The sequence below is a fragment of the Pipistrellus hanaki genome (assembly GCF_964339955.1).
Source record: "Pipistrellus hanaki genome assembly, chromosome: 8".
NCBI classification, from domain to species: domain Eukaryota; kingdom Metazoa; phylum Chordata; class Mammalia; order Chiroptera; family Vespertilionidae; genus Pipistrellus; species Pipistrellus hanaki.
The window spans coordinates 72,314,171-72,341,056 of record NC_140510.1 but is presented as its reverse complement, the minus strand read 5'-3'; the positions used below and the strand labels follow the sequence as shown (position 1 = coordinate 72,341,056).

Below are 26,886 nucleotides of genomic sequence, written 5' to 3'. Positions count from 1 at the left end.
CTGGGATATTTAAATTTTTTTTTTTTGAACAAATTTTAGACTCACAGACATGTTGCCAAATAGTAGTTTCCATATATTCCTCACCTAACTTTCCCTAATGTTAACACGGTACATAAAAAAAAAAAAAAAATGACTATTGTGCAATAATTAAAACCAGAACATCAACATTGTTTTAATGCAATTAACTAAACTTAAAAAATGTACTCTGATTTTGGTAGTTTTCCACTAAATCCATTTCCTGTTCAAGAAACCACACAGCATTTTTTTTAAATTATTATTTATCCTTAGTTTTCTGTAGTCTGTGACTATTCCTTAGTCTTTCCTTTTTATTTTTTATTTTTTGGCCTTGCCATTTTTGCAGAATGCTGATTTATTCTGTTGACCACCTCTCAGTGCGGGTTTGTCATGATTAGATTGAGGTTATGCATTTCGGGCTGGACTACCTCAGATTTTATGTTGTGGCTTTCGTGGTGCATCACATACTGGGTTCATGGTGTCCACCTGACATCGCTGGTAATGTTGACCTTGATCCCTTGATCAAGGTGATTTCTTCTTTGTCCTTTAATCCTAATAGTCAACCATTATCTGCTATTTCTGACAAATAACAAGGTAACAAATCATGGAATGTGCCATATTTTACAGCTAATTTCCCAGTAGCTCCAAGAGGGTAACCACTTGCCTGAAGGTCACTCAGTTATTTAATGCTGGGGCAGGAACTTAGCAGTTAGTTCTCCGGGATCCAAGTTGAACACTCTCTGTGCTTCTCAATGGTGCTCAAACACATAGCCTCAGTTTCACCATCCTAAAAAACCTCAACTGACTATAGGAATAGTTGGCCAACATTTGGTCAAAACTTACAACCACATTAAAAGTTCCTGGTACCTCTCACGGACCGGGCCAGGCCTGGGAATCAGAGGAACGTCTGTATCAGCATTTCCAAAATGGAACTCATTCTCCTGGAATGCACCACATACCACACAGGGAACAACAACAAAAAACCTACTTGAGATTTTTAACAGAAAAAGGAGATTTGTTTATTAATAATTCATGAGTTCCCATTGAACATGCACGGCAGAAACAGTGCTATTCAATAGAGAATACTGTCATCTGTCACTGTTTTATTTGACATTTACACTTTTTTTTTTTTGCCTGATACTGCAAAACTTTCTTGGATGGCATGCAAAATTTATATAGATGAAAAAAAATCCCCAAGTAGGGACTCTGTATCTCTCCTGTGATGCGTTCACTCACAGTTACATACATGTGTGTTCAGGCAAGAGCGTGGTACTCTCTCACACATTCACTAGCCACCAAACAAGCTCATGAGACACTCCACTGAGAAGACAGAGATAAGCTTCTCTAATGGACTGGCAGAGGGATGGACTGAATAAAAAGATGGAGGAACAGGTTTCTGGAAGGTGAGCATAAAATAGGGTGAGGAGAGAGCACATCATGGCCGCCATGAAGAATACAGGGACAAGGATACATTGCCATTTCAGATGCAAAATAAATAACTTCTAAATGACACCACAGGAGCTCCATGAGTGGGGAATCCCAGCATTCAGTAGAACCAGTTTTGTGCTGCTGTCAGGCTCCTGACAATCTTTCTGCTCCGTAGGTTGGTTATTATTTATAAAAATCGCAGAACCAGCTGATACATTCATAAGCTAATTATTGAAGCAGCTGGGTACACATGGTGCAATATGTCCGAGGCTGTGAAGTATCACAGATTTCCCGGGGCCTGCTGCGGAGGGGGCGCGCTGCGAAGGCTCCAGCCCTTAATCTGATCAGCCAAGCAAACACTTGGTGGGGAAACTAGATTAATAACCCTCTAAATACCATGAATGTGCTTCATCTTCAAAACCGGGTTCCCTTAAACACGCGATTAGCTCAGCTCCATCGGGGATGGGGGTGGAGGGGGGTGGGGGGGAGCGCTCTGGTGCCCCGGGAACAGGGTCCCGTTGGCTTCCTCCCTGTGCCAGAAATTAATTTGGTTTGCTTATGTCTGCACACATGATCACACTTGTGTCTAATCCGCTCCCTAATAGCTTCAAGGTCGGGACCTCGCATGTCAGCGGGCAAATTGAGCACCGCACTCCTTCAAGACAAGACGGATGGCAGACAGCGCGGCCCATGACGAGGCCTGTGGTCCGCTCTAAGTGACTGTAACGAGCGCCGATTACAACGGCGCCTATAAATCAAACGCCACCGCAGTGACTGTTGTGCGAGACATTCCAAGGGTCCTAAGTGGAGGTACCACTCAGCTGTCACCTGTCCCCTTTCAGGCGCTGGCTTCCCACAATGCACTTCACTCCTCTGGAGGAACAGCAGGTGCCGGGCACCTCCGAGCGCCATCCTTTAACAGATGCAGGCTCTGTTTCTGTTTCTCTGTGAAATGGTCGGGCTCCAGGCTGTGGCCTCCCCTGGGAGAGGTTAAAGCATACCTGTTTGAGAGATCTGAAAAGAGTTCGGTTGGAGACGCATTCAGATCTGTGAAACGACAGGGAAATAGCTTATTTTTTCCCCCCCACAGATGGTTTCGTTTCCATTTCAAGAATCCTTTCCTTTGTACCAAGGAACCCTTGAGAAAACACGTTGGGACTGGGAGGTTTAAAAAAAAAAAAAATTAGGTGTTTTCTGAAAGAGGTAAACATGTTGTCTGCAGTGTTCCTAAATGTTGCACCTTGAAAATCAACGAGATCCTACCTATCTCTCTGTTGAGTTGGAGACAAAAGAAATCTATGAAAACGCTTGGCAAAACATCTCCAAAGAAATGATTAGATACCTCGCTTTCATTCTTCCTCACCCTCTAACTCTCCCCAGCTCCCCGTTTATGGCAAGCAAAGATCAGGTCTGCGCAAATGTGGCCTCTCACTTGTAAAAACAAGGCAGTGTTGTGTTACAGATTAGTTTATAAATCCCCGGTGGCTTCACAGTTCAGTGCCTACAGCTGCTGCAGATGGGCCTGGGTTTTTGTCTCGGCGCGGCGCCGCAACCAGCAGTTGAAGGGGAAAATGGAATGATCAGGTTATTAACATGGAGGCCGCGAGGAGGAGGCTGCACAATGCGAACAGCTGGTGTTGCTGTCTTGGCCGATGCAGCGGAGATAATCAAATCTTGCCTCTTTTTTGAGGGGGGCGTGGGGGGACGGGGTGTGAAGGCAGAAGACACAGTGGAGTGTCAGAGGAACAACGGCTCAGGATACAGTATGGGCCTTCAGGATGGGTGTCAGGACGCCCATTGGCTTTCAGCGGTGATACAGAGATTGGTGGAGGTGTGGGGTCCATTTTTCACGAAGCCCTTTGTGTTCACGGATGCACCTCGCTAGGAAAACTCTGACTCTTTCACAGGAGGCGCGACGTGGGACAGTTCTTGCTTTTAAAATGAGCGACGTAGCTTGGGAGTGATGAGTTAGAAGGCGGCTGGGGAAAATATTTTGACACGAGTCAGCGAGCGATGTTGACAGCATCCTCTGTATTATTTTCATATGCTCCGTCATTATTTGCATGGCATGTTCTTCCTTGTGCCGTGGCGAGAACATGTGGGCGCCAGAGGTGGGAGGCACGCATTTGCAGGTGTGGCCCGGCCCGCTACCTGCCTTCCGGCAGGGGTGGCTGTGGCGGGGAGGTGATGGGGAAGAGGGCCTGGAGCCCCAGGCATTCAGAGGTGGAGCAAATAGACACTCCCGCCCCCTCCCCCGCCTTTCCAGCTAAGGTGCTTACTTCTGTTAGGTGGAGTTACTGATGATTTTAAGACTGTTTTCTCCCTAGAGAATTCAGTGCTCTTCACACTCTGTAGAATTTTCCATCTTGTAATACATATTTGTTCGTCTTCACTCTTTTCTTAGGGTGGGATACCACCCAGTTGGCTAGTTATAGGAAGGGTGACAGAGATAGAGAGTGAATCATTGATTGGCTGCCTCCTGCACCCCCCCTACTGGGGATCAAGCCCACAATCTGGGCATGTGCCCTTGACCACAATCCAACTGGGGACCTTTCAGTCGGCAGGCAATTGGCTAATTTTAAAAACTGTAGTAGACCTACACAAATTGCTTTTTTTCCCGAGGGTTGGATAACTGATCTTGCTTGAGCATCTTGTACAAAGGAACTGAGGATGTATGTGATAGGAAAGGTGCTAAGATGATGAACAAGAGTGAAAATTCTGGGGCATTGGTATGACCCACCCAGTGGCCACTGGTTGGGGTTTGAGGTGCTGGCTCTTCCGGTGCCTCCCAGGTTGGTGGGAGCAGTTTGGACAGGAGAGTGTGATCACGTGGGAGGCCCTGCCTGCAGCCAGCAGACTCCTCTCTGCACTCCTCCGGTGACCTCCAGTGACCTTCTCTCCCCAGGGCTGGCTGTGCGAGCTGCTCCGCTGGAAGGAGAACCCCAGCCCGGAGAACCGCACGCTCTGGGAGAACCTGTGCACTATCCGCCGCTTCCTGAACCTCCCCCAGCACGAGCGGGACGTCATCTACGAGGAGGAGTCCAGGCACCACCACAGCGAGCGCATGCAGCACGTGGTCCAGCTGCCGCCCGAGCCAGTGCAGGTCAGCGCCCCCTCCCAGCGCCCCCCTCTACGCTGAGCGGGGGTCTCACGTTGTGTCCCCAGGACATGGACCCCCTCCCCTCAGAGGAACAGTGTGCACACACATGCACACACCTCACACAGAGAAACGTGACTGAGCGTCAGCGCCAGAGGCAGCCCCTGTCTGTCCTAAGGGCGGGTTACCTGTGGGATTGGGAAGCTGGAGGTTCCTGCGGAATTACATCTCCCCGTCAGAAAACGTAACTCACAGCTCCCATCAGTCCATTTTCTAAAGAGAAAACACCAAAGTAGCTGGTGAATTGAGTCAAAATTCCTCCAGGAGCGTGTGATGAGGCTGAGAGAAAGAAATATCCCCATGAGCTAGGAAATAGCTGGACTCAACCGAAGGCTGGGAAGGGATTATGGAGAGAGTCTTGGAATTTTAAGATGTGTTTTTGCCATCTTTGGTTTCCTCTGTTTTAGAAATCTGCCTTCACTTGGGTTGCGTGCTTTGTTGCTTCGTTTTTGCTACCATTGAACTATTTCTTTCTAAGAATAATTGAGTGTACTGACTCTCGCTGTGCTCTAGAATCAGTTAGCGTCTGGGAGAAATCGTAACTGGGGGTTCCAAGGTTAGACCCCTCAGAACTTTGCCCACAGATTGTTTTGGGATGAGATTTGGTGATGAGATTTGTGCTACTGCCCGTACCACCAACCCAGCTGCCACCAAAGAGGACTGACCCTCCCCAGTCTCCTTCTGAATCTCCCTGCGTGTAGCAAGAAGAGGAAGGTGGAGGCAGGAGTGCACAGCTGGGTATGTGTGTGCAGAGAATGGGAGAGAAGATGAGGAGGGAGAATGGTTTCTTGATCAAGACTCACAGGAGAGGTAGTGAAGGGTGCGGTGAGATGCTCTACTCCAACGCTTCCTATCTTCTTGCCCCTTGGTCCGCCCTTACGTGCCCGAGGGAGAAGTCAGAAGTGACCTCAGGCTTACATGACTTTTCATCCAGATATTGACATCTCTGGCAATGCTTTCTTGTTTTCTTTGGTCAATTTCCAAAGTCATAGATTAGACTCATGAGTCATAGAGCTAGAAGCCCCTAGAGGCAGTCTCATACCTTCCACAGTAAACAAGGCATCTGTGGGTGATACGGGTGGGCTAATAACTTGCTCTGAGGTGGTGCTTGGGGAGGGGGGTGTCATTCCTCAGAGGTGAACCCTTGGGCTTGCCCTAAAGGACCACCCCCCTTTTCCTTCCCTTGACCTTTCCTGCCTCGGGCCTCATTCACAGACCAGAGCACCTCCCTATTAAATCAACACACTGACTCATATAGAGCAGGGTTTTCCTATTTTAAGATTTAGTCAGAATTAAAATTAAACCTATACCTATTAGTATAGGTTTACTAACATTTTGCTTATGAAAATAAATTTATACAAACAATTTAAGGGAAGTTCTCCTTAACCACATATTTTATAAAACAGAATATTTTAAGAACAGAAAATTAATGAAAAGGATAGCCTCAGACAAAAGATCTGGCAAACTCTATAAATCTGGTCATATAAAAAACTTCCCCATCATCTTTGTTTTCTCACTGTGGTTGAATCAGCACAAGGCCAAGGACGGGCTTCGGGGAACTTTGTGTGGACTTTGCACTCAGGCTCATCTTAGTTCCCTCCAGCAGCGAACAGCTGTTTTATTCTAGACATTGGCAGCTTCCCATTTTAAATCCCATTTTTATGTTAAAGTTGGAAATTTAGAGAAGTTTGAGATAAAAAGACTGAAAACCTAGTCTCCATTATAATTAAGAACTTAGCCTTATTTGAATGACAGCTCCTATACATTTCAGTTTCCATTTTTTTGTCCAGAACTTTTTATTTCTATGATTTCCTAATGTGTAGAGAGCTAAAGGATATTCAGTGTGATACTTTTCCTTTTAACTGACCAGCTTGAGTCAAGTAAATCCTTGAAGCAGACAGCCAATTGATTTATGAGTTTTATTACTTTTATGATATTATGTCAAAACTGGAGTATGCTAACAATACTTGATGGCTAAGAATCTGTAACTTTTTATTTTCAGTTTTAAGCATTTTGTGGCTATTAACATTAACTGCTGATATCACTGAGATAATTTTTTTTTTATTGTATAAGAGGTTATTCCCATCACTCAGATCTTAGCTACAGAGTTTACAGATTGGGCATTTTTTCTACATTGACTTAACCTTAGCCATTGACTTTGAAACCAAAACTACTCTGAAACTCTTCAAATTTATCACCTTTTCTTTTACATTGTGCCTATCTCTGAGTTGCACTGACTTGAATGCTGCATCTTGTTTATCAGCAAAATACAAAGTTTTGCATTAATTATTTATTAGAGTCTTGATATGAAAAATAACTGGAGCTCTTGAGACTGGAGAAGGCCCTTGGCACAGCCTCTGTGACTTGGGAGGGACTGTATTCAGAAAGGCCCCAAACCTCTAAACAATGTCTGTTATTGTCCAAAAGGTAAGCCATGGAACACAGACTGGGATTCACATATATTCTTTTTCTTTTTTAAAAATATATTTTATTGATTTTTTTTTTTTTTTTTTTTTTTTTTTACAGAGAGGAAGGGAAAGGGAGGGAGAGTTAGAAACATCGATGAGAGAGAGTCATCGACCAGCTGCCTACTGCACACCCCCTACTGGGGATATGCCCACAACCAAGGTACATCAAGGTACATGCCTTTGACCGGAATCAAACCTGGGATCTTTCAGTCCGCAGACTGATCTGCAGACTAATGCTCTATCCACTGAGCCAAACCGGTTTTGTCTACTTGTATTCTTAAACCAAGGAAAATTTTAAGGAGATAGGATAGCTTACATATTTTGGGAATTTTAAAATTCATGTGTAGCATAATATTGGTTGGAGGGTGTTACCTATTGTCTAATTAGGCAGAAAAGGCACCATTATTAAATGGTTCGCTCTGGCGAAATCAGTGATGATGAGAGCTTCTGCTATATGGAGCGCCTTAAAATGCAGGAAGTCTGCCTCACGGTGGTCACAGAAGGCTGCCACTTCCATTTCTTTAAGCAGTCAGGGCACACCTCCCCGTGTTTCCTTAGTGAGGCCACGAGGCAGGGACATTGTGTGTGGTTCCCCACCTCCCTGCTTTGTGGGAGCGACCCCCCTCTTCCCATCAGCACCTTCTGTGCCTGGGACGCACCTCAGGTCAGGGCCCCTCTCCTCCGGGAAGAGGGGGCGTTTTTCCTGCTGCTTGTTTGCAAATAGCTCACAAATTTATAGGCTTATGTTGCCTACAGCTGTGTTTCCTTTTTGAAGTCCATGAAGGGTTTTAAAATTTAAAGCCCACATTTAAAAAAACAGAAGATTTCACATCAAATCCAGATTTCACATAACAGCCCACGGAATCAGGAGATCCCACCACGGGGCTAGCGCTGGCCCTTCTCTGCAGGGCACGCATGCACCTCGCCGCTGCAGGGCCCTCACCACCTGCTCGTGCCCACGCACACACATCCCTTCACCTCGTTCATCGGCTCAGCCCTCGCCACCCACACGTGTCCACTTCTTCCCAGGTAGTCAGTTGTGCTGTGTATTTTTATAATCCTAACACCTCACAGAATCCTTTGAAAACTTCCCAAGAAATGCACGTTGGTGGGATCTGCCCTCAAAGATGAGGCTAGGCCTTGGTTGAGGTCTAGCTGGGCTTGGCCCCCGAGAGGTGCTGTCGGCCCCAGAGACTGGGGGGTCCTAGGAGAGTGAGTGGCCTCCTCCCCAGGGATGCCGACCTCTATGGTGGTGTGTGGCCTTGAGGTGAGATGGAACCATGGCTTCTCTGTTTGCATATTGGGGTTCTGAGTCCTTCGGAAGCCCTGGTTGAAGGCCCTGCAGAGCTGAAGAGGACCTTCCCGGCTCTGGGCACACATTGGAAGGTAGATCCCTCTCTACTGTGGGCGCATGGTGGGGGCAGTGCTGCCCCAGGGGGTGAAAATGGGTTTGTGGGGAGCATGAAGAGTCTTCCATGTACAATGTGGCCTCCAAAGGGAGACATTCAGTAGGTTTCCAGAATTAAAATGTCATGAGGAGGAGAGATGGGTGGGGGAACGTCCCTAAGTGGGCGCCTCCCGGGGACGGCAGGAGAGGGCGGGGCTGTGCGCTGCTCACACGCAGGATGCTCTGTCCATGCCGGTGGAGCACAGAGGAGGCAAGCGCAGTGAGCTGGCGGGGGAGGCAGATGACGGCAGCCCATGGCAAAGATGAAACAAGTTCCGTTTTTCAGGCCAACAGTTGGAAACACAATGGTTTCTTGTGGTTGCGGTGATTTTCTCCCTGCTGGTTATTATGACCTGAGGCCCTGTAGCGAATGGATTCCTCAAGTGAGGATAAAAAACCAGACAGGTCTGAGTGTTCGTTATTACCAACTGCATTTAAAAAAAACTCTTTATTGTTGAAAGTATTACATATGTCCCCTTTTCCCCTCCATTTACCCCTTCTAGCCTGCCCTGCCCCCCACACCAGGCCTTCACCCCCCCTATTGTCTGTGTCCATAGGTTATGCATGTATGCATACAAGGTCTTTGGTAGGTCTCTTCCCACCCACCCTCCCCCGCCTTCCCTCGGAGATTGGCCAGTCTGGGTATTTTTCAATGGGAAAACTGGACCTGAGCCTCACCCCAAGGCAAAATCGCCCACTGAATGAAAAGGCAGGTGCTGGCATCTGATGCCTCTGACCACACTTTCCTCACTGGAGAGGCAGGGAGGGGCAGGGAGGAGCTGGGAGAGGCAGGGAGGGGCAAGGAGGAGCAGAGAGAGGCAGGGAGGGGCTGGGAGAGGCAGGGAGGGACAGGGAGAGGCAGGGAGGGGCAGAGAGAGGCAGGGAGGGGCTGGGAGAGGCAGGGAGGGGCAGGGAGGGGCAAGGAGGGGCAAGGAGAGGCAGGGAGAGGCACAGACAGTGCTTGGAGGACTAGGTCACTGTGTGGGCCTGGTCGGGGAGCCTTGGCCAAGTGGTTCGTGTCTGTGAAGCCCGTGCTTTATGGCTTTATTATATTTCCACCACAGCGTTTCCATGGCTTATTTTGAAAGCACAGGAATTCTGGCCTTGCTGCTGTGTGGTTTCCTGACAAGTCCTTGTTTTAAAATTCCATGCTGTACACCGAGGAGGAATGTGAGACCTGGTGGTGACAGCCGCCGGCGGGTGTGCCCCGCTCGGCCCATGGCGGCCCGCTGGGGGATCCACAGCATGTTCCAACCCACATTCCCTGCCACTGCTATCACCAGGTTCTCGGCCAGGGCGACTTTGACCCCATGGATACTGACAGAGTCTGAAGACATCTTGGGGTCATCATCACTTGGAGATGCTACTGGTATCTACTGGGTGGAGGCCAGGAAGGAGCTCAAATATCCCTCAATACACAGGACACCCCTCAATCCCCAAACCAAGACCTCTCTGTCCACCAATGCCAGGTGCTGGGGCGGGGCCCTGGGGTGGGCACACCGTGACTTGCCATCACGGTAGGAGAAAAAGCAGAGTGACCACTGAGGCCTGTTCCTGGCTCTTCCTGTACAAACCCCAGAACTAAAAGTATTGGTGGTGACGATGGTGGGTCTTCCGTCCCACAGAAGCTGGCCTTTTGGGGAGCCAGGCTTCCAACATGTGAGACACTGACGCTTAGAGAAGTGAATTAACGGCTCCAAGGGTGACCTCACTCCACATCAACCACCTGTACGTAACATGTTAATGGGCTGCCCTTGGGCCGTAACTTAGGGCCATATCATTGAACTTGGCTCCTAGGACCCTGCACTTACCATGGTGGATGCTTGTGGGTATGAATGAGAAGTCTAATATAAAATTCTCATATTAAGGGAGATTTATATAATTTTTTTTTAATGTAAAGTGCTGTGGACATGTGAGCAGAAGGAAACCAATGCCTAGGGCAATTTTCAGTTTCACACGTATCTACAGTTTTATTTTATTGCATTTTTAGAGAAAAACATGTATCGTGTACGTCCACATGTTCAGGCATTGTGCTGTCGGTACTGAGAGGAAGTAAGCTTAGAATTTTATGGTCATGTTCTGGGTCTGCTTGTTTATTTCCCTAAAGTGGGGTCAGCATTTTACTAGGCTTATCATGTCGGTAATTGGAGTTAGCTCTCTGCTTCTCGTTCTTGGTGGATTTGTTCCAGTGTTTTCACCAAGCTGAGCTCTCCGGACTGAACTTTCACAACACGCCTCCCTCCAAACTAAACACCAGGGCTGGCTGGGAGCGGGGGACGGAACGTCAGTCAGCCCGGCTCCCCTTCTCCCCGTCAGTCCTGCCCTGTGGGGACACACAGGACCTTGCTCTCCCGTCGTTGCTGAGCTGCTGGAAAGAATAGTCTGATTAAGATATTTTGCATTTCTGAGGTGCAGCGTGACCCCTCTACCTGACACTGTGGGTTACTGATATATTCATTGGTTTTTAGAACCTGAAACGGAATGGAAGGTGCTTTAGCCAATGCTGCTCTCCAGGCAAAGGCGAGAATCAGGATTGGCTGTGCCATTGACATCGTTCAAATACTCCTCAGTGGCACAGGGGCCTTCACTGCCCAGGGCTCAGGAATCTCTAAAATCATCCATGTGCATTATCTGCTTTATGTCTGGTTTATGTCTGGTTTAAAAAGTTTTGGGACAAAGTGCTTTTCATACACTTTTTTGGGGGTCTTTTTTCCTTTTGACATCAGATGAAGCCACATATAAACTTAACACATTGGCCTTTTCTTGATATTCTGATAGGAAAACAATATCAAACACATACACATAATACTTCGAACATAAAGCTTTGTTGTCCTCCTTTCTTCCATCCCTTCCTGCTTTCCTCCAACCTCCCACCCCTTCCCTTCCTCTTTTTGTCCTTTCTTCCTTCTCTACCTCACTCCTGCCCTTTTTTTCTTTCTTTTCAATCATCTGAAACACTTTAAAAAACAAAACAAAACAAAAAATCCTGAATAAACAGAGGGTACTGGCTAATACATTTTGTGAGGGGCAAACTGATGAAATATGAGCAATAGGGAGCAAGTTGGGAGAGAGGCAAAATGAATAGAGAATCTAAGTTATGCATTTGAACGCTGCCTTTCTTCCCCCCACTCACAAAAACAACAAAATAAGCTTGAACTGAAATTAAGGCAATTGGGGGGCCCTGTCACATTTCATCTGGGAGAACCAAAATGCATCCCCTTAAATACTCCTAAAGATGTCTAGCGAAGTCTGGCTTCTGGCAACGATGATTAATATTGATGGAAAAACTGTTTTCAGGCCTCAAGTTACAGATGTGATTGAGAAGAGTGGCCATTCTTATTCTCACATCTTTCCTTATTTCTTTAACAAATATTTGTTGAGCTCCTTCAGTGTGCCCCCTATTATTCTGGGCAGCGTGTGTGTCTTGGTGAATAAAACAGATAGGGTTTCACACATATTTTGAGCAGTTTTCCCCTTTATTCACTTAGAAATGTTTTTTAAAACAAGCTTCCATTTTCCCTCGTATTACCTTGCCTTAATCTAGAATTCCACTGTGAGTTAGTGAATTCCATAGGTTCTGTTTCTTTCTCTGATTATGACTCTGGGCGGTACCTCTTTGCTTCAGTTTTTCTAGCGTTTCCAGAAGGTACTGGGTAATATCTTTAAAACACGCTGAGCCTCTCAGAGATGATATTCTCTTAAAAAAGAAAGGAAGGAAGGAAGGAAGGAAGGAAGGAAGGAAGGAAGGAAGGAAGGAAGGAAGGAAGGAAGGAAGGAAGGCTATTTGAAGCAAACACCTTCTGAGGCTAAACTACAGAATCCCAGGGGATTCGCATAGTTCTAAAAAATTGCATATGCAGATTAGTGATTGAGTGGCACTGAAAAGATGGCTTTGATGGGAAACAGATAAGTATGTCTGTCTCTTTCACCCCTAATTGCTCTCCAGCCACACAGACAAACACTGCTTTTCAAATCCTGGTCATGTTCATTCTTTCCACCCAGGGCGACCTCTCTGAGTAGCTACCTGATTCCTTGGCCCTGGGGTTATGGGTTAATTTATTGTTAGTACTTGACCAAACCCTTGAACCGAACCACCTAGCCCCTGGCGCGTGTGTTGGTAAAGCCCTGTGTGGCCCGCGGAGGGTCAGGTGTGTGAACTGGCCCCTCTCCGAGGGAGCGGCTGTGCCAGAAAAATACACACAGTGTTCTGGAACCAGGCAGCCTGCTTCCCGCTCCTCCTCACGTTCTCTACCAGAGGCTTCTCTCTCAGGGGGCTGTGGCTTTGGGGTATTTGTTGTCTTTGCGGAAGAAATGGAGCCGCCCATCTGCACAGAGGGTTTCCCCACGTGGATGGAGTCCCATCACTTGGCTGCTCAGAGCAGGGGCGCTAACTTCACAGGCTTTGATTCGGGCTTGATCGCCCGAGTCTGTAAACCTGAGAGAAGATCGCAGGTGAAACAGGGCGTGAGGCCAGCTCTGAAGCTCCGTCCTCGTTGCTTTTCTGAGATGGATGGGGCTGCATGCTGGGAATGATGCAACTGGCAAAACTGGCCCACAAATCCGCATGAGTACAGCCATTTTTATAAGATTTTGGAGTGCCAAATTAAAAAATATATATTTTTAATACTATTATTCATTTCAGAGAGGAATGGAGAGGGAAAGAGAGAAACATCAATGATGAGAGAGAACCATCAATAGGTTGCCTCCTGCATGCCCTTCATCAGGGATTGAACCTGTAACCTGGGCACGAGCCCTGACTGGGAATAGAAACTCCATCTCCTGGTTCATAGATTGACACTCAACCACTGAGCCACACAGGCTGGTAAAAATATTTTAATGGAAAGTACGATATCCTAATGAAGATTAGATCTCTGACCTCCCCTCCTCCTTTCTTTTTAACACAAGTGATGTAAATGGTCAAAGTAGATGGGCACCATAGCCGGCCAGAAGCAGAAGCCCAAGGAGGAGCCTGGGTAATGAGGAGCGAGTGCAGGGCCTTCGGAAGACATGGGTTTGGGCACCACTAGAATGGGAGCTCTGTGGTCTTGCAGAGGCCACTTCCGCTTTGTGGAAATAGTGACAGTAACCCCAGCTCTCCAGGCTTACACAGCAGGTGGCTGCATAGAAGGCGCTTGAGAAAAGGTAGCGGTATCCTCGTGAGAGGTGGGAGGGCATTTCACCTCCATCAGGTGCATGTTGTGCAACTGTTTGGAGTCAGATTTGAAAAATTCAGAGCTGTCTAGTTTCATCTGACCTTTCTACATTTCCAAGCTCTTTTAAAAGGCATTACATGTTATTTAAAAGTGAAAACTTTTCTTCTGAGCTCTGAATAAAATCCCTGTTAGGCATAATAAAATGCATTGGATATGACAAAAAATGGGTTGGTTGTTAAAAAAAAAAAATGGTTTAGCTTGAAAAAGCAAAAAGACCACTCAGCTTGTGGATAATCTCTAGGACTTCCGCTGCCCTTCTCAACAACTATTGTAGAATCCACAGGGTTGTCCAGATGTCACTCATGACAGTGTTTGAATCACATTGGTCCAGCATTAAACAAGTACCCGCCCACCAGCAGCTCTTCACTGGCCTCCAATGGGCTTGGACAGGGGGAAAGAGAGTCTCTGGCTTGTGTTGCTATCAGAGTAGTGAATACAGACTTCTGCAACTGTTGGCTAAGTCATGTAGGTTGAGCAAAGATGTTTAATTCACTGTGATCCTAGACCAGTGGTCGGCAAACTCATTAGTCAACAGAGCCAAATATCATCAAGACAACAATTGAACTTTCTTTTGAGAGTCACATTTTTTAAACTTCAGCTTCTTCTAATAGACTTGCCCATGCCGGGTATTTTGTGGAAGAGCCACACTTAAGAGGCCAAAGAGCCGCATATAGCTCGTGAGCCACAGTTTGCCGACCACGGTCCTAGGACACTCATACTGCTCCTCATAGGAGGTTATCATGTACGTGACTCAGTTTCTGGCATCAGCACCATCCTACCCCCTATCCTATCACAAATGCAGGTAAGGAGGAGAGGAAGCATGTATCAATAGTGTCTTTATAGGAGGAATATAGAAGCAGCTCTAACCCACTAACAACCAAAGAAAAAAGTCAACCATTTGCAAGTTTTGCGATGGATGGTAACCAATCATTTGAAGTGCTGTTCACAGCAAATGTGTAAGTTGTGGCTCCGTGCATGGGCGCCGTGGGATTAAGAGCCTGGTGATCAATACACCCATTTGATTTTAATTTTAGAAAAAATTGTGATGTTTTACAGAATGGCAGACACAGACATAAATGTGTGTTTTGTATGCAGATCTTTTTTTTTATATATATATTTTATTGATTTTGTACAGAGAGGAAGGGAGAGAGATAGAGAGTTAGAAACATCGATGAGAGAGAGTCATCGATCAGCTGCCTCTTGCACACCCCCTACTGGGGATATGCCCGCAACCAAGGTACATGCCCTTGACTGGAATCGAACCCGGGACCCTTCAGTCCCCAAGACGACGCTCTATCCATTGAGCCAAACCGGTCTCGGCTGTATGCAGATCTTTCTGATTATAATTATTTAAAGCACATTCAACATAGATGACTAGGATTTTCTTAAATATGAGTGTAGTATGACATTGCTCCTGGGATTAAATGCATTTTGGGGGAGGGGGAAAATTGGCAGCAAAATAATAGCTAATGAACACCTCCTATGGGCTCAGAGAGGTCCAGTGGATTGTCTTAAGACCAATAGTTATGACAATTGCAGGAGAGAGTCAGGCACTGAGTTTTAAACGATCGGAGGCCAACCTACCTACTGGGGCTTCTTCAGCTGTTTCTGTTTAGTGTGGAAATCTAATGTAGCTGAAAACTGCCGCTGATTTTTATTAAGCTGAAGTCTGGAACTTCCCCTTGTAATGATAGAAAAGCACACTTTCAATTAAGGGAAGACAGCCAAAGTCCTTTACTCGGTTTAACCCCAGAAATGGGAGATCAAGCCAAGTAGATAGACTTGACAGCTCTAAGGTCACAAGTTCAATTCCTTTACAGGTTGTATCAAGATCTAATTCACGGCAAGTCATATAACCCTTCACCTTTTATATGGACTCTTTTCTGGAATTATATCCCCCATCAGGGTCGTCCTCCTCATGATGGGGTTGGGGGAATGACAGGGAAATCAGGGCGAGCAAAGGCTGCCCGGGGAGCAGGGCTGGAGGCTGAGGAGGGGGTGCGTCTCCCGGGGCACAGCAGGCTGTGTGTGCTGGGGTCCGTTTGCCCAGGCCCTGGAACCCCGCGCTGCAGGCAGGTTGGGAATCTGGGGAGGAAGTGCTACACCATCGGTAGAATTCCACTAGCCATGCTGGGATTATTCTCAGGACAGAAATCGGCAAATGATCGGGGCTTTTTTCTCCAGAGAGCCAGCTGTTAGACATTGCCAGCACAACACTGAATAGACTCCATTGAACGTTTTTTGAAGCTCTGTGGATATCCATTTATTTATTTATTATAAAGAAAATATGCTGGAAACCACTGAATGAGAGAAAGGTCAGGTGTTCCCAGAACTGAACTGCTAAGGGCATTCCCGCTCACGTGATCACGTGGGTGTCAACATGGTTTATTTAGACAGTTGTTTCTCCTCTTCCCCCTTCATGCTTTCCCTTCCTTTACCTCTGTTTCTTCGCGTTCAAGGAAGCCTGTCTCTGTGTGTCTTTCTGTATGTGACGTACACGTCGGACTTGAGTGGCTGGTTAGATTCCTTTTGCAGAATCGGATCCATGTAGCATCATGAGTCCCTAGTCTGTGATTTCCTAGCGCCAAACACCCAAGAGATTTGAGGACTCTGGGTAGGAAATGGGAAACCAGTTATTTTAGCAGAACTTTAAAAAATATGCTAACCTGAACCCAGACAGTACACTTCAGAAGGGAAAGTCAATTCTTTTTAAAAAAGAACTCTGAGCTTGGGGAGCTAAAATCTATGATGTGACCTCTTAAAGATGAATATATGTAGACATGGAAAGGCCTTCCTATTTCTCTTGGGATCTAAGTGAATAGAATGTGCTAACATGTGCTATACTGTAGACATGCAATATCCACATGCAAGTACTTTTCAAGTATAAATTTCTCTCATTTCAGTTTTATGACTGTTCACATCAAAGGGTATGGTAACAGAAGAGTGGGAAGGAATAATGGTGGACAAATGCCGACTATTTGTATGTTGGTATAATCTAGGGGTAGACGTTTGAGAGAAATCCCTGTTTGAGTTTACACTTCACGTGGAACAAAAGCCTCCCAAAGAGCTAGAGCCAGAGTGGTTAAGCAGGCTGTGCCGGGAGTTAATATAGTCACTGCCTCGGTAATGAAAGGAGAGCAGCACATTGACAGACTCTTCGGCTTGTAAAACATAATCTGGATCAGATGCACCGGTATGTTCTAGCAACTGACGATCCTTTGATCCATCTTCATAGCAGAGCTACTGATGTACCAGGAGAGATGTTTCCTTAACATGCTATTTGCAAGAAACCAACCACTGTCTTTTGAGCCCCTCGGACAGACACACTAGCTGGACTTCCATGCTCTTTACACATGTGCATACATGGAGCTGAGTTACAGAGGACACCGCATGCACATGCAATGTCATCTGTGTCCTGTGGTGCCCTCCCTCACAGAGAGAGTGCGCATGGAATCAGTTCTTATCTGATGTCATGTTCATCTGCATTTGCAGCGTTTCAAAGATGAGTCTGAAACATCTTGGCACAGACTGGGGAAAGTGGAGTTGCTTGTAAATCCCAGAACTATAAAGACACAGACCAGACATATGACATTAATAAATAACTAGGATGGGGGGTATTAAAAATCAGATTATTTATTTAGGAAGTTGAAAGTCTCTATGTGCGACCACTGCCCTGCTCTCGAGAGGAAATAGGTGCCGGGCTTTGTGTTTTGCGTTTTTCCTCCATCCTCACGTTTCCCTCCTCCCCACCCCCCTTCCTCATGGTTTGAATTAAAATCTAAAGACAGACCGAAGAAGTGTGTGTATGTGTGTATGTATGTATATATAACTGCGAGAAGGATGTGGTAAGTCATGGCTGTGGTTTGTGATCGCACAGACATGGCGGTGGCATGGACATGAGACCTCGGCTCACTGTGCCTTCGCTTGCAATGCCCTGCCCTTGCAGCATATTGTGGATAATTACATTTTTACAAACGGTAGAGAAAATCACTTTGACACACACATAGGATTTTCCAGCCAGACCAGCTTTTCGATCCTTTACAGCTTTCCTGCATTAAGGCTCATACTTTCTTTGTTTATTTTTAAAACATGAGCGTTAATAATAGGCTTGTTCCCTGGTCTCCCTCTGACTTGAGGATCCTGAAGGAGCCCTCTCTTCTCTTCCCGTTTGCCCCATGCCTTTTCCTTTGTCCAAGCGTGCGCTGCCCATGTTTTCCATTAAGAAAGTTATGGCAGCCAAATTTTCATGGAGATTTTTAGGAGCTTTGGTCATTTTTCAGCTTATTGCTACGTGTAATAGAATGAATTATGCCTGGTGGCAAATCACTGCGAAAGACAAACACCAGGAGAAAAAGTCTTAGAAGAAATACTGTCATCGATCGCTTTGCCACTGCGGTGCAGGGAAGTGCATGCTGACTGGCTGACCCGGGGCAGGGTCCTCCCTGGTAGCCACTCAAGGCACTGAAAAACGGGGGGCCGATATTCTCTCTCCTTAACCCTTTCAGATCAGACGCGGAGTTTCATTTTGCAAATGAAACTCACTCCCCCGAGGCCTTGGAGGCTTTAATAATACACAATAAATAAAATCATATCTAATAACTCAACGCTTTTATTTGGCACCACCATCATCTCCTAGATGTACGGCAACTGCGGAAACATAAATACTTGCAGGCTTTGAAAGCCCCGTTCCTCTTTGCTAAATAAACTTGGCCCGCTCGAAATTCCTCTGTGTGCAGTCATTAATACAATCCGCTTTGACAGCATTTAATTAAAGTGCTTTTCTCTATTAAATTCATTAAAAGCCCCCCCCCCCCCTGCCCGCCCCGACGTATAACTGCTGTCCAGATGCTGATTGGCAGGGACCTATGAGCCTCCCTTTAAATAACTCCTCATTTCTCTTCGTAAAGTGTTTATTACATTCAATTTAGAAACTGTTAAATATGGCTTAGGAAGAGAGTCGGACTCCAGGACACATTTTCCCATCCCTTCAGCAATTGCTTAGGAAAACAAATGTTAGTTTAACTCCTCTGAAAACGCATTTATTATCCGTGTATTTTTGTCCTGTTTTTTCAACACTCCTAGGCATGTAATCCGGGAGGCCATAGAGAAATGCTTTCCCTATTGGGGGATTTGCATGAGCCACGCAGGTACTTGGCTTGAGGAACTTTGCCTGCAGATCCGGGGAGAGTGAGTGTCCCAGTCCGGTATTAACAGATTATTGACAGTTTAATGTCTTGGCACCTCCTTAGCCCATGAAATATAATAAGCAGGAAGCGGTGCGATATAAAAGCAGTCGATAGCGTTTTTAATCAAAACCTTTCAGTTAATTGCGAGTTGACCTTAGAGATTTCCTTTAGGCGATGCCACCTTTGGTGTGTAGACCATCAGGGCCCCATGGATTTGTGGAGTTTATTCGGAGATGTCTCTTTAATACCCATCGCTCCCGCGTATGCGCTAAGTTTTGCCGTATCCGTGTCTACCCAGTGAATTGTCTTTGAGCAGTGCCTTTCCACAAATCTTCCCTCCACCGGCTCCACTTTGAAAAAGATCTCCTTAAATCTGTTCTCTCCTCAGAAATGGAAAGTTGTGAATCTTGAGGGAACACGTGACGGAGTGTTTTAATGTGGTAATTGAGTTTTGATAGAATTCTTTGCTCAGTCTGGAATTATTATTCCAACAGAGACCCTGACAACGCTAGCTATGCTGTCAGTGAGGGGGATTGTATAATACCTTAGACCAGTGGTCGGCAAACTCATTAGTCTACAGAGCCAAATATCAACGGTACAACAATTGACATTTCTTTTGAGAGCCAAATGTTTTAAACTTAAATTTCTAACGCCACTTCTTCAAAATAGACTCGCCCAGGCCATGGTATTTTGTGGAAGAGCCACACTCAAGGGGCCAAAGAGCCACAGGTGGCTCTCAAGCCCCAGTTTGCCGACCACTGCCTTAGGAAGCCCCTCACCATGGGACAGAAATGTTGTCTGGGACCAAAATGCTCTTTGGTCTCCGTAGGGACGAAGGAGATGGCTTCTATTTGGCTTCTAGATTTTCCATACTTGCACGGTTTATTTGGTTTTAGCGGAATACTTCTAAAAACACGTGCTGATAAGATCTAACTGGTACAGAGGCGGCAGGAAGTGCCCAAGGCAGGTTCTGGCCCTGGCTTGAAACCTCACTCACTCTGGATTGTGTGGTGTAGGAACTACAGAGGTTGACTCAAAGCAGAGGCAAACATACATGCTTTGAAGTCACTCTGTTCCTTTTCTTCCTCCACACATGGGCTCCCGCCATTCATTGGACTCCAAGAATAACCGTTCGGCATTTCCTATGGGTTTTGGAGTGTGTTCCAAGGCGTTGTGTAGACAGGTAACCTTCTGCATTCAGCCGAGCAGCGCTGTGTCTTGGGCTTTTACTGTGATCCATGCGATCATGCTTCAGCAAATACATGTAATTCTTGTACCTTCAAAGGTTCCCTTTCTCTGTCTTCCGTGGATTCTCCCATTGTTACTTGTTGTCTTGTGTTTGGTCTCGGCGGTTTCCTCATCGTAGGAACTGTTTGCTGAGGGCCTTGTGAGCTCTGCTGGAGGAAGAAACAGTCCGGCAGCCGGGGAGGGGGAGTGAAGCACATGGATGAACATGTCAGTGTTTAGCACTGAGGACAGTCACACAACTGCACGTATGTCTCTGAATGTCGGTGGGTGATTTTCAGTGAGATAATGTTGGAGTAGCTAAAGGACATGAATCCCTGTATGATATGACTAGCCGGTTCAAAGTATACGCCCGCATTTAGTAAATATTACAAACGACTGTGGCTCCACTCCTTTTGGTGTAAGTGTGTTTTTCAATGAGCGCCCATCGACCTTGTCACTGCTTTCCTCCCCTTGGCGCCAAAGAAATGCTCTACGTTTTAGGAAGACTTTGGTCTGCATGGTACTTCTGTCGCTGGTACAGAATGATTCTGGGCCCCTGAGGATAACTGTTAAGTTTCCAACAGCCGCTCAGACACCGTGCTTGACCTGTGCACAGTGCCGAATGACCCACAGCACCCACTCCTAAGGAGCTCGCAGGCTTGTGGCGAGGCAGGTGCAGGGCAGATGACTGCAGCCCCAGCTGGGAAGGGGGACAGAGGAGGGAAAGCCCAAAGCAAGGGCACATGTACCCGAGAGCCAGCGGGAGGAGGGCCTAGGAGGCCTCGGGCTGCCCAGGCACTTACAGAATCCTCAGAGGAGCTGTCTGGGTGCAGGGGCGGCTGAGGCCCGAGGTGCGGCCACAGCTGTGGGGTCCGAGGGCAGCTGGGAGGCAGGGTGGAGGAGCAAGGCCGGGGCTGAGGCACAGGTCACAAGCCTTCTCAGAAGCCCAGAGGCCTTGCCTGTCTTAGGGCTCCGGAAGGCCTTTGGGAAGATGCTCTATTGGCCATGGCTGAGGGCCAGTTGGGAGGAAGTCATAGTCATTCAGGCAATGGATGGTCAAGGCCTGAGTAACAACAATGGGGTAAGTGTGGAGAGGGAGACACTACCCCGGACGTGTTTAAAAGGAGTGGTCAGCAGTGCAGGGTTGACTACATGGGGGGCTCGGGGGAGGGGAAGGAAGCAGCCAGCACTCAGATCCTGGATGGGCTTCATCGGGACTCCTCTCTCTTCGGTGCTAGCACTTCTTGATGAAATGGGGTCTGTGCTTTTTTTTTTTTTTTAATATATATATATATATATATATATATATATATATATATATTATTGATTTTGTACAGAGAGGAAGGGAGAGAGATAGAGAGTTAGAAACATCGATGAGAGAGAGTCATCGATCAGCTGCCTCTTGCACACCCCCTACTGGGGATATGCCCGCAACCAAGGTACATGCCCTTGACCGGAATCAAACCTGGGACCTTTCAGTCCCCAAGCCGACGCTCTATCCATTGAGCCAAACCGGTTTTGGCAATGGGTCTGTGCTTTTTTAAAAGTGGGGTTAACATGTGGGAGGGGAGCTTCTCCATCATGTATTCAAGCTTTTCTAACTTCTTTGTCTTCACTTTTCACTCCTAACTTGAAACACTGAATAGTATCCCTTGTGGTTTCTGGGGTTATTTTTACAGTTTAATTGGAAGATATTTATTCACACCAAATTCACAATGAATTTGTGCTCAAAACTTAAATGGAAACGGAACATACTTTTGTGTTTTTCTTCACTTCCCAGCCCTAAGCAGCAGCGAGAGTGTGTTTGTTATGGGTTGGCCTCTGGGGATTGTGACTCGGGGCCAGAGCTCCCTTTCACGTATTCATTTCTTCCTTTGAAGAATAAATGCAGCAGTACCCACTTACATTTTTAAATATAGTAAGTGCTTTGATAATACCCTAATTCTATGATTAAATGGGTATAGAAGCTTGACACCCTAGTCACATTGTATAGTGAGTGTGTAAATCAGGAGGAGTAATATTTTCTTTCAGGGATGCTCACATAATTTATTGAGATTCTTTGACTTAAAGTATATATATACATGTTATCCTCATTTCTAGGCCATTCTTTACCAAAGAGGTATTTTCAAGTTATTTCTGTCACTGGGTTTATAAATACTAGGAGATTTGGAAGTGGCTTGAGTTCTGACTCTAGCTTTATCTTAGGAATCATTTTCTTGAGTTGGCTACATGATATCTGTACTTAGGAAAATGCATCTATTCTATACCTCCATTTAACTTAATATGTTTTCATAATACAGGAACAAGAATTTTGCTCTGGTTAAACTTACTGGATGCAATGTATTGATCTGAAGTAGTGTCTGCATACTATCTTTTAAATCTTACTTTGAATCTGTTTTAAAAATTCACAGTTTAGAGGTCACTGAGTCACCTATCACTGGCATTGGTGGTTGCTTTCATTCGGGTCACACTGTTACTGACCTTGAGAATTAGGTTAGCCAGCTGGATTTGCTGTCCAAGAATTCCAATGGGTCATTCTTATCCCAAACCCTTCCCACATCTTTCTCTCTTGGCCTTTGATATTTATGTGGTATATTATGCGTTTTCAGGTTGGCTGTTTTAATACATTATGAATTCCTGGTATTCAAGTGATCCCAACCTTTGACCCTCTTTGTTTAGTCACCCTGGTTATCTTTAACTTGAACTAGACCTTTTTTTTTTTTTCATTCATGATGGTGCAACAGCCACTTCTTTATTGGTTATATCCATGAAGCAAGTCATGCATTTGTTTTAAAACCATTATTCCACAGGTAACTGTCTGTCCTCGTCATGTCCATGTTAGTCCTTAACCATTTTAACACAAATATAAAGTCTTTAAAGACACTTCAGTGGTACCTGTACCTTCATTCTAGTTTTAAAGAGATGGGTCTTCTCTGTGCATGTTCCTGTTTTGAGAAGACACTGTGTAGGGAGTGGGGGTGCATGGGTGCAGGGAGGATCTAAATGCCCATGGGTGTCAAGCCAAGTGGAACTGGGGTGGGTGGGATAGGACATGGTTTCTCCTGGGCAGAAGGATACATGGTCATGGCCTGGACCATTCTGAGGAGTCTGTTCCTCCTGAGTCATCACATGGATCCTGTCTGTCCTGTTGGTAGAATGTTGGGCATACTATCAGTGATGCTGATGAAGGGAAAGGTAGCATTGCCTTTAGATTCAAGATATGTCCATGCTTTACCTCTTTACATTCTAACAGGAGAAATGGTTGTTTGTTAAGCTACATGATGTCTGTGCGATTGAGATATAGTTGCTCATCTTTACTCTGCTTAATTTACTATCTGTCAGCTCATCTCTTACACTGCAGGAGCAGCCATCCAGCTGCTACCTCTTCTGTGTTTGCACACTCTGACCACTCCCAAGAGTTGGATTAGTGACTGCACCCCACCCTCTTTTTTTTTCTTTTTTTTTTCACCCAAACCATCCCAAAGTCTTTAGCATAAGTTGTTCTCAGTTTGTTACCAAAGAGGAAATGATATAAGCCAAAGGCTGTTTTAAGAACCAGGCTTCCTCCAACACCCAAGTTTATTCTAACAGATTATTGTGTCATAGTGCTTTTATCTTTGTCCAAAGTGTTTATTTTGAGAAGCAATTATTAAACTCCATTAAAAACATACATGATGTCCCAATATCATCTTGGTTACAATATTAAAGGAAACTCAGACTAAGGCTGGATGAAATTGAACACATATTTCCATGTCAGACTTCCTAGCATTTTGCTTGTTTGTATTGATTTCTCTCGACATGATCTTCTTTTATTGAGCACTGCTCTTTTTTTTTCCTTATTCTTTCTCCTTTTTTAATTTTTAAAATAATCCCCTTCCTATAGCTGTATGTGCTAAGAGCAATTGTAAAAGGAGACCGACTTATATTAAACCTGCCTGGAGTCAAAATGTAATCTAACACCTGTAGTCTGCAATTTGTCATCACTTCATGGATACTTTTTTTTTTTTTTTTTTTTAATAACAGATTTCCTGAGTTTTGACCTTAGGATACTGTATAATCCAAAAAAAGCAACAAAAACTAAACCATGGTTTTTAATAAGTCTTATAATGTTAGGATGTGAAATTACAACCATAAGAGCCAACTCAAGTAAGATCACTTGGACTTAAAAATAGTCTGAATTTTGTTTCTTGGAGAATGGTTTGCCTGTGAAAATGTCTTTGAGTGATAAAGTCAAGACCGGTTGTAATGCCTGTGTAGTTTCTCTTACATTCATTCTTTAAGATGCGCCCAGGGACTTGGCTCAGATAGGGATGTCTTAAACTGTGGGGTCCATTTTGAATTTTATAGTGAAGTGCTTGATTTTCATTTGTAAAAAGACAGGCCTATATGTAGAGTGTGATTCATGCAATTCAGAGTTTTCATACTTTTTGGTATCAGGATCCCTTTTTACTTTGCCTTTTGAGAACTCCAATAATGTGTTTTAATTGTTAGTATTTACCATAGTAGAAATTAATTCTGAGAAATTTTTAAAAATGTTTATTAACTTTAAAATAATTGTGAGAATATGTGATATGTATAAATAATATATTTTATGAAAAAATAACTATTTCTAAAACAACGAAATTAGAGGATTCCATAGGTTTATATATATCTCTGTAAATATTTTAAATATCTGGCTTAACTGGACACTCATAATTGCATTTTCATTCAATCTGACACGATATGTGGTTTTGGTTCAAGTAAATGAAGAAAAGCAATCCTCCAATAGACATGCAGTTAGAAAGGGAAGGAATATATTAACCGCCTCCCCAGGTAATATTCTTCTTGATACTATAGCAAAACTCTGCAAGTGGTTTCTTACAGGACATTTGCCAATTATAACCTAAAATCATATTAATGAACTTTTCATATATATATATATATATATATATATATATATATATATATATATTTTTTTTTTTTTTTTTTTTTTCTTCTTTGTAATTCATTCATTTGCCTTATGCCTTAAATGGTTCTTTTACTTGTTTATGATGTTGCAATACCATGACTTGGTCATTTGGAAAATATTGAGTTATGTAGATCTAAATTTTGAGATATTCCATTCTAGGACATCTTAAAGAACTATTAAATCACCACCAATATCATTAGGAAAATTTTAAGATTTTGAGGAGATATTAATTTTATAATGGCAGCTACAAGTTTTCCAAAATTTGAATTTTTGCTTGAAAGATCCATTTTTATCATTGGCAACAAATACTCTCAGAGATTTTCCTTGAAGTAGCAGGCTTACTTCACTTTTAAGGAAATGTCTGCCAACTACCCAACCCTGAATAATCTTAGTTTGTCTGTTAGTTGTTCCTTCTAATAGAAATCATGCTCTTTCTCATGACCACCATCTTCCATCTTCCTTCTTGTACCTACAGAAGGGCGTCTCATTTCCTCACACAGAATATTTTGAAAAGATATGCTTAAGGATTGAGACTTAATACAATTCGTCATCTATTACTACATCATCAAGGGCCTTCTTACATGAAAGTGGCTTTCCTACTGTGCGTGTGGCTGTGAAGAAGACAGTGCAGCTTGATGCCGCTGACCTGATTTATGCCAGCAGGCCAGCGTGTTCCCAGCACTGCTTTTGCACCTTCAGTATACATCTCAGCATGATCAGAATGCAAATACTGTCTTAGTTCTGCCATGAAAATAGTTTTGAGGTCATGCATGTCTTAATGGGGTATCAGGGTCCTCCCGGGTATCTCTGGACCACATTTTGAGAACCATTGACAAAGGATGTCTTCCTAAGGGGAGCCCACCTCCAATAGGACTATGACTGTGAAGTATAATTTCATGTAATAGATGCTAAGAGGCAACTTGTGCCCATGTGCTAGGTGGCTGTTAAAGATCAAAGACAGAGGGAGTGTATGAGCAAAAGAAATAAGAGCGCATATTGGTTAACACCTCTATTTGTAGAGTTTTTTGGTCTTTGGTGTGAAAGGAAAGAGATCTCTGAATTTGTTGATGACTCAATTGATAGGAAAATACATGAGGCAGTATACTACTGATGCTTAAATCCTCTTTTCATTTTCCAATGATAGCAGCTTATGAAAACCTTATGACGAGAACTCTTCTAAAAACTTGACATGCACTGTCTTGCTTATTCCTCATATCACTTCATGAAAGATGATCCAGAATAGCACAGTGGCTTTCTCAGACTCACCAGGCTAATAAACAGAAGTGCTTTTGGGACTCAGGACTGGATTCCAAACCAGAACTTTGAGACCCCCAAACTCTTGCTCACAAGTTCTGTAACAATCATTGTATAGGTTATACCATGCCCTGGAATGTGTTTTTTTTTGTTTTTAAACACAAGAAATGGTAAATATATACATTTGCTCTCCTATACCCACTAAATGTAGTAAGTTTCTGTGATGAGTAAAGTTTCTTTACTTTTAAAACATAGCTTTGTAAAAAAAAAAAATTAATAGTAAGATGTGTAGAACAGGAATAATAACTGGTCTGGAAGTAGAGAGGATATGGCATCAATTTAGTGCCACAGAGCACAGAGGACCTGAGCACTCAGTGTGCCGGCATATGGCGTGCCAGTGTGTAGGTCACAGTCCAATCGTTGAGATAGATATACGGTATTTACATTCATTATTAATCATCAATGCTAAGTTCTCCCCCATTGAAGTTTTGAGCCAAAATTGTCTTAACTGATGCTTTTGAAAAAAAAGGGGGATATTAGGAG

The 26,886-nt window shown here is 44.7% G+C and overlaps 1 protein-coding gene across 2 annotated transcripts in view; it reads left to right on the top strand.

Annotated features, from left to right (window-relative positions):
- SATB2 (SATB homeobox 2) overlaps nucleotides 1-26,886 on the top strand; it is a 207,282-nt gene that overhangs the window by 170,986 nt on the left and 9,410 nt on the right. For both annotated transcript variants that reach the window (XM_084893187.1, XM_084893186.1), the window contains one exon: nucleotides 4,349-4,546. In XM_084893187.1, coding sequence (XP_084749313.1) covers nucleotides 4,349-4,546 — 198 coding nt within the window. The remainder of the gene's footprint in view (nucleotides 1-4,348; nucleotides 4,547-26,886) is intronic.